The 10,752-nt window shown below is 42.8% G+C and overlaps 1 protein-coding gene across 1 annotated transcript; it reads left to right on the top strand.

Annotated features, from left to right (window-relative positions):
• Positions 1-767: 767 nt before the first annotated feature.
• LOC106531477 (RING finger protein 223) lies at positions 768-4,965 on the top strand. Its single transcript, XM_014027355.1, has 3 exons — positions 768-906; positions 2,722-3,482; positions 4,214-4,965. Exons 2-3 carry the CDS (start codon positions 2,869-2,871, stop codon positions 4,479-4,481), a joined length of 882 nt encoding a protein of 293 aa, XP_013882809.1. The 5' UTR covers positions 768-906; positions 2,722-2,868; the 3' UTR covers positions 4,482-4,965.
• The last annotated feature ends 5,787 nt before the right edge of the window (positions 4,966-10,752 follow it).

Raw genomic sequence — 10,752 nt, 5'->3', positions numbered from 1 at the left:
TGTTTAGTTAGCAGTAAAGTTGTGTTAAATTTGAAGTTAAGTTGTGTTTAGTTAGCAGTAAAGTTGTGTTTAGTTTGCAGTAAAGTTGTGTTTAGTTAGCAGTAAAGTTGTGTTTAGTTTGCAGTAAAGTTGTGTTTCGTTAGCAGTAAAGTTGTGTTAAATTTGAAGTTAAGTTGTGTTTGGTTTTTTAGTAAAGTTGTGTTTAGTTTGTAGTAAAGTTGTGTTTAGTTTGCAGTAAAGTTGTGTTACATTTGAAGTTAAGTTGTGTTTGGTTTTTTAGTAAAGTTGTGTTTAGTTTGTAGTAAAGTTGTGTTGTTTGTAGGGCAGTTGTGTTTGCAGTAAAGTTGTGTTGTTTGTAGTGCAGTTGTGTTTGCAGTAAAGTTGTGTTGTTTGTAGTGCAGTTGTGTTTGCAGTAAAGTTGTGTTGTTTGTGGTGCCGTTGTGTTTGTAGTAAAGTTGTGTTGTTTGTAGTGCAGTTGTGTTTGCAGTAAAGTTGTGTTTGTAGTAAAGTTGTGTTGTTTGTAGTAAAGTTGTGTTGTTTGTAGGGCAGTTGTGTTTGCAGTAAAGTTGTGTTGTTTGTAGTGCAGTTGTGTTTGCAGTAAAGTTGTGTTGTTTGTGGTGCAGTTGTGTTTGTAGTAAAGTTGTGTTGTTTGTAGTGCAGTTGTGTTTGCAGTAAAGTTGTGTTGTTTGTAGTGCAGTTGTGTTTGTAGTAAAGTTGTGTTGTTTGTGGTGCAGTTGTGTTTGCAGTAGCTGTAATCAGCAGCAGGACCTCAGGTGTGTCAGAGTCTCACCTTCAGCTGAGCTCATCTGTTTCCTGGTTTTATTCAAACAGCTGAGAGGAAACTGCAGTCTGGACCAAAGTCTTTCTGCAGCAGAACCAGAACCAGAACCAGAACCAGAACCAGAGGTGAGTGGCAGAACCTGTTTACACTTTATGTTCGTCCTGAGGTCAGATTATTAGAAAAATAATTAAAGTTAAACGTTTGTTTTACAAAGATCTGATGACCTCAGCAGGAAGTGACTTCTTCTCCTTCTCCTCCTCCTCCTCCTCCTCCTCTTATTTTAAACACAAAGATGTTCTGGATGAAAGCTGGGCCTCTCTCTGACCTCTGACAGGTTCTGGTTCTGGGTGGGTTCTGGTTGATCCTGGTGTTTCCACAACAGAACGGGGCTCAGAGTTTTCCATCTGATTTCCCTTTCATAAATAAAGTGCTGGATGCAAATGTGTGCTGCAGACTCACAACACGCAGCAGTTGTGTGGCTCTGTGGAAACAGAAGCCAGTTTTAGATCAACGCATGCAAAGCAGAGCAGAGTGCAGCTGCTGCTGTCAGAGGAGAGACGCAGGAGGAGCAGCAGGAGGTCTGAGGAGGCTGAAGTTTGATCTGAAGTTAATCTCCACAGCAGTCAGGCAAGAACAGACTTTATTAGTTTCATGATTTGTGACCCATCATGTCGAAATGAGGATTAAGTCAAATTTAGTCAAAATTACCTAATTATATTTTCAGATTCTGGCTTTAAAAGCTGCATTTTGATCATCCTGATATCATCAACTTATCCAGAGATATGACCTCATTTGTCTTGTTGGTTATGATAATCCATCACTGTTTAGTCTGAATCCTAATTTTACACATATTTATTAAATAATTTTATGCTAATATAAAGAATATAATATTCTAACCAAGTTAATAAAAGTCATAATTATGGACAGGGGTGTCACTATGTTTTAAGGACAAGGGGGGCTTAGCCCCCAGGAGACGCACAGAATTTTTGTATACTATATATTTGTATTGAATGTGTGTGTGTGCATGTATATACTGTATGTACTGTATATGTGTATATATGTATATGCATATGTGTATATATGTATATGTGTATATATGTATATGTGTATATATGCGTGCATTGGATAACGGCTCACTAAAGAGGATCTCTACCTTACACTATAAGTTAAAGGGAAACTGACAGATTCATGATCATATGTTTTAGTTAATAATGAAATATTAAATGGTTATTTATTCTGACCACATCATTGAATTTTTGAACTTTAAAATATTTTAGGGGGGCTCCAGCCCCCCTAAAATAAGCCTAGTGATGCCACTGATTATGGATGATTTTTTTTTAGATGTAAGAGGGGTGGGTGTTAAAAAATAAGTTTATACTTCAATCCACTCCTTTGAACGTATAAATATAATTCATTAATGTTGTTCTTGTTTTTTGTTTGCTTTTTGTTTTAAATTAATTTTTTCTTTTGTATATAACTTTGTTTATTCTTTTAAATTCATTACGTTCAATAAAGTCTAAACTATATTAACTATAAATAAAGAGGAAATCTCAAATATTATTTGTATAATTAAGATTTCCCAGTTGGAAAGAAACTAGAACAGTTAGCTCACAGAGGAAAATTTAAAATTTTAAGGCGTTTTTCCTCAAAATCTTTATTTTTTTGCTACTTCCCTGAAAAGTGCTTCAAAGAATTTTTTTATGATATTTCACATTTAATTCAACTGATACATTGATAAGACATTAGCTCATTACATTTTGACAAAATTAAAATTTTGCACTTATTTAAATAAAAACTCTGTATCTGCCTGTTTCTCTACTTTTGGACTGAATCCTGGTTTCGATGTGACATATGTTCTGGATGAAAGTTCTTTACCTCCTGAGGACATGCAGCAGGTGAGTTTCTAGACTCTGACACTTTGTTTCTGTTTTATTTTCCAGTTTGGATGAAGACGTCATCATGTGAAAGCTGAAACTGCAGGACTTTTATTTTGAAATCTGACTGATGCTTCCTGTTCCTGCAGCAGAGGTCCACTTGTCCCCCCGTCTGTCCATCACCTCCCCTCAGGGCTGACCTTTGAACTCACCATGAATCCTTACGAGGACCAAACCCTGAACGATGGTTCTGATCCTTCAGACAGTCCAAACCCGTACAGCGGGTCCTTGTCCTTGTCTCTGTCGGTCCTCCAGGCGGGCCTGGGCTCTCTGAACCAGAACTCTCCTGTCACTCAAACCTCTCTACAGGTCTGGTCCTCCAGCTCCCTCTTGGCTCTGCCAGACTTCAGTCCGTCCTCAGAGAACCCCTACGCTCCCCCCGTCTGCCCCCCGTCCTCCCAGGTCTCAGTCAGCGTCCCGCCCCCGGACCCCCAGCCGTCCCCCGCCCCGTACCAGTGGTCCGAGGAGACGGGTCCGGACCTGGAGTGCTCGGTCTGCTTCTGCCAGTTCAACAACGTGTTCCGCTGCCCCAAGATGCTGCAGTGCAAGCACACCTTCTGCCTGGAGTGCCTGGCCCGCATCAACGTCAAGTCCAGCCAGCCCAGCGCCATCCAGTGCCCCCTGTGCCGAGGCCTGACCCCGCTGCCCCCCCTGGGCCTGCCCAAACTCACCACGGACCCCAACGTCCTGTCCTACCTGCCCGCCGCCATGCAGAGGGTCTACAGCATCCGCTTCATCCGCAACAAGGGCAAGCTGCAGGTGAAAAGGTCCGAGAGGAGGCGGAGCTTCACACATTTACACCTGAACACCCCGATACCTGTACACCTGAACACCTCAACAAATCACCACCTGAACACCTGAACACCTCAATAAATCACCACCTGAACACCCCGATACCTGTACAACTGAACACATGAACATCTGCACACCTGCACACCTGAACACCTCAATAAATCACCACCTGAACACCTGAACACCTCAATAAATCACCACCTGAACACCTCAACAAATCACCACCCGAACACCTGAACACCTGAACACCTCAACAAATCACCAACTGAACATCTGCACACCTGAACATCTCAACAAATCACCACCTGAACACCCCGATACCTGTACAACTGAACACCTGAGCACGTACACCTGAACATCTGCACACCTGCACACCTGAACACCTGCACACCTGAACACCTCAACAAATCACCACCTGAACACCCCGATACCTGAACATCTGTACACCTGAACACCCTGATACCTGTACACCTGAACACTTCAACACCTGAACACTTCAACACCTGAACACCTCAATGTTCTTCTACCAGGATTATTATTGAGCTTAATTTTAATCCAGTCTAATCCCAGACTTAGTTTAAGTTTATATGTTGATCCTGACAGTAAACGTTTATTTATTTATTTATTTAAAAGTTCATTTAAATAAAACGTGTTTATAAATAAAAATAATCCAGCATCAGCTGAAAGGTTCTGTTTCCTCTCTCAGGTCCTCTGAGGGTTCAGGTCCAGGTCATGGCTCTCTGGTGTCGCTCAGGTCCGTGAACCGGACCCTGGACGTGGGTCTCCCCAGCCTGGGCCCAGGCAGCGGAGGACCAGGGTCGCCGGGTGGCGGCGGCGGTTTAGCCGGCGCCCTGTTCCGCCTGACGGGACGTCCGGCGTGTCGGGCCTTCCTCCTGACCTCCGTGGTGCTGATGATGGTCCTCCTGACGGCCATCATCATCTTCCTCCTCGCCTACAAGAGGATCACAGGCTGACTGTGAGTGACATCACTTCCTGTCTGATGGGGGGAGGGGCTTAAAGTCCACTGTATGTAAGGAACTTTAATGACTGAATCCAACGTTTGGACCTGAAACTGATCCAGATGTGCCAAAAAACTGGACTGTGTTCACCTGAAGGTCCAAACATCTAAAACTAAACAGTTCAATCTGGTTCCACCAGCAGAACCTTCAGATTATCAGACTTTTCTTTGGTTTCTGGTTTGGATTAAACTCAGATTAAACCTAGATTAAAGCCAGATCTGACGGCTCATCTTCAGTTTCCTCATTTGTTTTCTGAGTTTGAAAGCAGAGTTTCACAGAGGTCAGGTTGGACCGTTTTTGTCTCATAAGCAAATGTTGACAGGAATCATGCAAACGAGCAGGAGGGACGGACAGATTATAAAAAGTGTTTTTATCTCTGCAGCTCCCTGAGCTGACAGCTTCGACTTTGTTTTCTTGTTTCTGTCAGAGAGAGGACTAACAGAACCAGGACGTTCAGGGTGAAAATCAGAGTTTTGTGGGTTTGGAGCATTCAGCCTGTCAGCTGGTCTGCTGCGCCCTGCAGGACTGAGGGGGGCGGGGCCAGGCTCCGCGTAAACCCCGCCCCCATGTTTAGCCCCCCTGTGGGTTTATTGAAGACAAACTGGACTTTTTCAAAACCCTGTTTTGACTTCCAAATGAAGCGGCTCCAATAAAGTCTGGTTCAGTTTGTTTTTATCAGAAAAGTTTGGATCTGAGAGGAAATGTTTTACTTCCTGTTTTGGTTCTGGTTCTGTTTTGGTTTTACGTTTGTTTGGACCAAAGTCTCCGGCCCTGTTTTTATCTGACAATGTTAAATCATTTTTATGTTTTTTAAGACATTTTATCACTGTTTGTTTTGTAATAAAATGAAATAAAGTTCAAAATGATTGAACTTCAGGAAGTGAAGCTTTTTATTTCTAATTCCAGACATTTGATCATTTAAAGATCTAAAAATATTCAACATTTACAGAAAGTAAAAATGATATTTACAAGCATTAAAAATTTTTAAAGGAGCATTTTAAAGTTTTGATCCAATAAACCTGCTTTAACCTTTGACCTCTGACAGGGGCGGGGCTACAGGTGGGCCAGGGTGGCCTTTGCCCCTTAGGGACGGGGTTACAGGTGGCCTGGGGGCCTTGGCCCCTTAGGGGCGGGGCTACAGGTGGGCCTGGGGGCCTTGGCCCCTTAGGGGCGGGGCTACATGTAGGTTTGGGTGGCCTTGGCCCCTTAGGGGCGGGGCTACAGGTGGGCCTTGGGGGCCTTGGCCCCTTAGGGGCGGGGCTACAGGTGGGCCTTGGGGGCCTTGGCCCTTAGGGGCGGGGCTACATGTAGGTCTTGGGGGCCTTGGCCCCTTAGGGGCGGGGCTACAGGTGGGCCTTGGGGGCTTTGGCCCCTTAGGGGCAGGGCTGCAGGTGGGCCTGGGGGGCTTTGGTCCCTTATGGGCAGGGTTACAGGTGAGCCAGGTGGGCCTTGGCCCCTTAGGGGCAGGGCTACAGGTGGGCCTGGGGGTCCTTGGCCCCTTAGGGGCGGGGCTACAGGTAGGTCTGGGGTCTCACCTCTAAGTTCCTTATTTGTTTGTTTTGTGCTCTCTAGGAAAGAAAAGAAGCTTCTAAAAGTTTTAAATGAACATTTGAATAAATTCAAATAACTTCATGTCAGAACTTTATTTTAGATCATCGTCTGTGGAATAAAACAGAACATTTCAGATATAAAAAACTAATTTTCTTGTTTTTGTGTTTCACTTGTTAAATTTGTGCTTTAAGCAATAAATTGATTTAAATATAATATTTACTTTTCAGATGGCAGGAAAAACAGAATATTCAGATTATATTTTATTTTGTTTTTAATTTTAATGTTTTCTTGTGCAAAAAAAGTTGACTATTGTAATGATTTTACTGCAAGAGTTTATGATAGAGAGGGTTGAAGGTCAGAGGGGTGAAGGTCAGAGGGATTAACGGTCAGAGCTGCAGTGGATTTCATGCTTCAGGGTTTGATTTAAAGAAACTTAAAAATTTACGTTTGATTTTAATTTTTAAATATAAACTGATGATGTAATCATTATAGTTTCCATGGTGACCCAACAGGACCACGCTCAGGTCTTATTTCTGGTACCTGGCTGCTGCTCCGGACTCAGAGATCTGTGGTTCTGGTCCCCCGTGGATCAGCTCAGTGGACTCTGTCTCCTGAGGCTCGCTGATCTCCAGAACTTTCAGAAGAGTCTCTGTGTTCAGCTGAAGGTCTGGGTTCTTCTCTGAGTCCTGCAGAGAACCCAGATCAGAGGAACTAAAGACCTGACCTGGTCCAGTTTTCCTCCTGGTCTCACAGACTGTCAGAACTTTTTATGTCATGATTTGTGACGTGAGCTGCTTCAGTTCAGGTCCTCAGACTCTGGACTCTGGACCAGTTTCTGTTTCTACCCTGATGATGGAAACTGCTCTCAGGATGTCCACCTCCATCTTCATCCTGCTCCTCCTCTTCCTCTGCAGCTCAGCCTGCAGCTGAGAGGTCACAGAGGCCTCCTGGTGGTAGTCCTCTGACACTGAGGCCAGGAGTTGTCTGAGAACACAAAGTTAAAGGTCAGAGGGCTGAAGGTCAGAGGGCTGAAGGTCAGATGTTTAAAGGCCAGAGGGCTAAAGGCCAGATGTTTAAAGGTCAGAGGGCTAAAGGTCAGAGGGCTGAAGGTCAGAGGGCTGAAGGTCAGAGGGCTGAAGGTCAGATGTTTAAAGGCCAGAGGGCTAAAGGTCAGAGGGTTGAAGGTCAGCAGGTCAGGTCAGATGTTTCTCTCTGCTCTGAGCTCCAGGTGTTTAATAAAAAGGTAAACTTTTACCTGCAGGCCTATTTCTCCTCCAGCGTGCTCTGATGGAGGCTGAGCAGCTTCTTCTTGTCGTCCTCCAGCAGCTTGTTCCTCTTCTTCATCCTCTCTGACTCCTGATGGTAGGTCAGAAATCAGAGGTTGGTTTTAGTGATCAGATCATCTCAGGCTGTTTCCTCCCCAGCAGCACCTGAGAACCTTTCAAGAGTTAAAGATCTGTGGCTCTGCTCGGCCAATCAGAAGTGACCTGGTGTAGAACAGGAAGTAGAAGCTGGGCCCTCACCTGCTGACAGTTGAGGACTTTGAGCTGAATTGTGTCGTATTCGGACCTCATGTGGTCCAGCTTGGTGCTGGTTTCTCTGATCTGTTTGAGCACTGATGACAGAACTAGGCACTGAAGGTTCAGATCCGGAACCATCGGATTGCTCCGAGTCCTCGCCTCCTGGAGCGCCTCAGAAACCTCCTTCTTTATGCAGCTTCTGGCTTCAGTCAGCTTCACCTCCATCACCCTGGAGGAGGACAGAGGAGGATGACCTCCAGAGATGAAAACATTTCATCTGGAATGATGTCATCCTTTGATGGCGTTGAACTGACTTCCTGTCCTCCAGCTTCATCTTCAGGACCTCCCCTCTGTGAGGTTGGTGCAGATGGTCCACATCGTTCTGCACAGAGTTCCTGTGGAGCAGAATCTGCTTCAGCTGCTCCGTTTGCTGCTCCTGATCTTCTAACTTTGCAGCTGAAGAGAGGAAACAAAGTGTGTGACAAATACACAAACACACACAGTTGCTTCCCTCACCCTGAACTTTGACCTCTGAGCTGAGCTCTTCTGCCTCCAGCTGCTCCAGCTGTTCTCTAAGCTCCGCCTCCTTCTGCTGCAACTCTGATGAGTAGTGGTTCATGTAGTCCAGGATGTCCATCATGTCCTCCTGCAGAATGGATGGAGGACAACAGAGCTGCTTCATGGAAGAACAACCTCAGATTAGCCTGTTAGTCTTTGTGCTAGTGTCGACTCTTGCCTTATACGTATTAGCTCAGTGCTAACACGACAAACAAGCTAACCTGTTGTCCTCCATCCATATTTTCAGTTACAGGCTGAGTCATTTCTACCTTCTCCTCTCTGTCAACGCTCTCTGGTTTCATTTAAAAGAGTCGATCATCAGATATTGTCCAAGATAACCTTCAGGGTGGATATAGCTCGCTAGCAGCCTCGCACCGAGGACCTATCCACGTCATCATTTACCCAGAATGCTTTGTGTGCAAATAAAATGGCTCCGTCCGTGTTAAAATATATTTTTAAAAATTTATAAAACTGAACATCCTACAGTATTTTTACAGTCTTTAATTTACAGTTAAAATAAGTGTTTATCTAATAAAGGTTAAAGTTACAATGGATCCTTTAAACTAAAACATCTTGTTTTTTAATGTTTTTATTCTAAATATATTTATTTTATTGTAGGTTCATATTTAAATAAACAACAAAATTTATTTTTTAATTCTTTTCTCATTTGAAAAATCTCTGATCCATCATCCATCCATCCATCATCCATCCATCGTCCATCCATCCATCCATCATCACCCATCCATCGTCCATCGTCCATCCATCATCATCCATCCATCATCCATCCATCCATCATCATCATCTATCCATCCATCCATCGTCCATCCATCCATCCATCCATCCATCATCATCCATCATCATCCATCCATCCATCCATCCATCATCATCCATCCATCCATCCATCCATCATCATGCTCTCATCCATCTATCCATCCATCCATCGTCCATCCATCCATCCGTCATCATCCATACATCCATCCATCATCCATCATCATCCATACATACATCCATCATCCATCCATACATTCATCCATCCATACATCCATCCATCATCCATCCATACATCCATCCATCATCCATCCAAACATCCATCCATCATCCATCCATCCATCCATCCATTCATCCATCATCATCCATCCATCATCCATCCATCATCCATCCATACATCCATCCATCATCCATCCATCATCCATCCATACATCCATCCATACATCCATCCATCATCCATCCATCATCCATCCATCCATCATCCATCCATACATCATTGCATATTCATCCATCCATTTATCATCTATTCATCCATCATCCATCATCCATCCATCCATCCATTCATATATCCATCATCCATCCATCCATCCATTCATCCATCATCATCCATCCATCATCCATCCATACATCCATCATTCCATATTCATCCAATCATTTTTCATCTATCCTTTGATTTAGGTATTTCATGTTTCATTTAAATCTCAAACAGTTTTTTAACTTGCAGGAAGTGAATATTTATATTTAAAAACACCAGCAGGTGGCGCTGCAACACCAACCTAAAACAACAGAGGTCACTCTTTTAGATCCTGCAGTCTGGAGCTGACATGTCCTCTCACCTTATTCAGAAGACATGTTGACATGAACACGTCCAGACCAGAACCCAGACCAGAACCCAGAGGTCTCAGTCAGAACAGAACCGGTTTTAGCTCAGATTTAAAGCAGGATGTTCAATAAAAACTCTTAATGAAGATTCATCATCATTCAAATTTTTACTGAATAAAACAGTTTGAATAAAACGGTTTTCCTGTTTTACTCATATTTCTTACAGTAGATGTAGGTTTTCATCTGTAGATAAATAAATAAATGTTTCCTTCAGGTAATAAGATTCCTACAGAATTAAACTTTAAACAAACTCAACTCTGCATTTAATGGTTCGTTGAGTTTATTTGGTTCCTCCCTGCAGATACAACCAAATCATCTGTTTCAATCAGAATAAACCTGAAAATATTCCCTGACTTCCTTCTTCCTTCTGAAAAAAGCAGCAGAGTTTATAAATAGTCTCACAGCTGGAGGACATGAGGTCTGACAGGTTCTGGACTCTTTTGAGCTTTTTACTGAAGAACCTGACTGTGGAGTCTTTGGACCTGATCCGACCTTGATTCAAACAAAAACCAGGAAACGTTCTGCAGTCAAAGCATCCTGATGACATCATCAGTTCTTCCTGTTCCTCCTGAACTTTGATGAATCCTTTAAAGAGGTCCTGATCTGTTCTTCTGGTTTATGCTGCAAAGTTTTGTTTTCTTTTAACTTTGTCTTGTGCATAAAAAATAAATAACTGAATAATTTAAAGTCTTTCATGTGTTCCTGTTAATGAGGTGTCGTTTGTAAAGTTACACAGTCAAAAATTATCACAATATTTTTGTTTTGTTTAGACTTTTATAAAATAAAAAGAAGAGATTTATTTTTCAAAGTCAGTTTTTCACCATATGATACATACATTTAAAAATGTCATAGTTTATAAACTAAATATTTAACTTACAAATTAAATATTTAGTTAACAAACTAAATATTTAACTTGTGACTTAAATATTTAGTTTTGAAACTAAATA

The sequence above is a fragment of the Austrofundulus limnaeus genome, unplaced genomic scaffold (genome assembly GCF_001266775.1).
Source record: "Austrofundulus limnaeus strain Quisiro unplaced genomic scaffold, Austrofundulus_limnaeus-1.0 Scaffold639, whole genome shotgun sequence".
Lineage (NCBI taxonomy): Eukaryota > Metazoa > Chordata > Actinopteri > Cyprinodontiformes > Rivulidae > Austrofundulus > Austrofundulus limnaeus.
The sequence above is the reverse complement of the archived record's forward strand: the minus strand, read 5'-3'. Positions and strand labels throughout refer to the sequence as shown.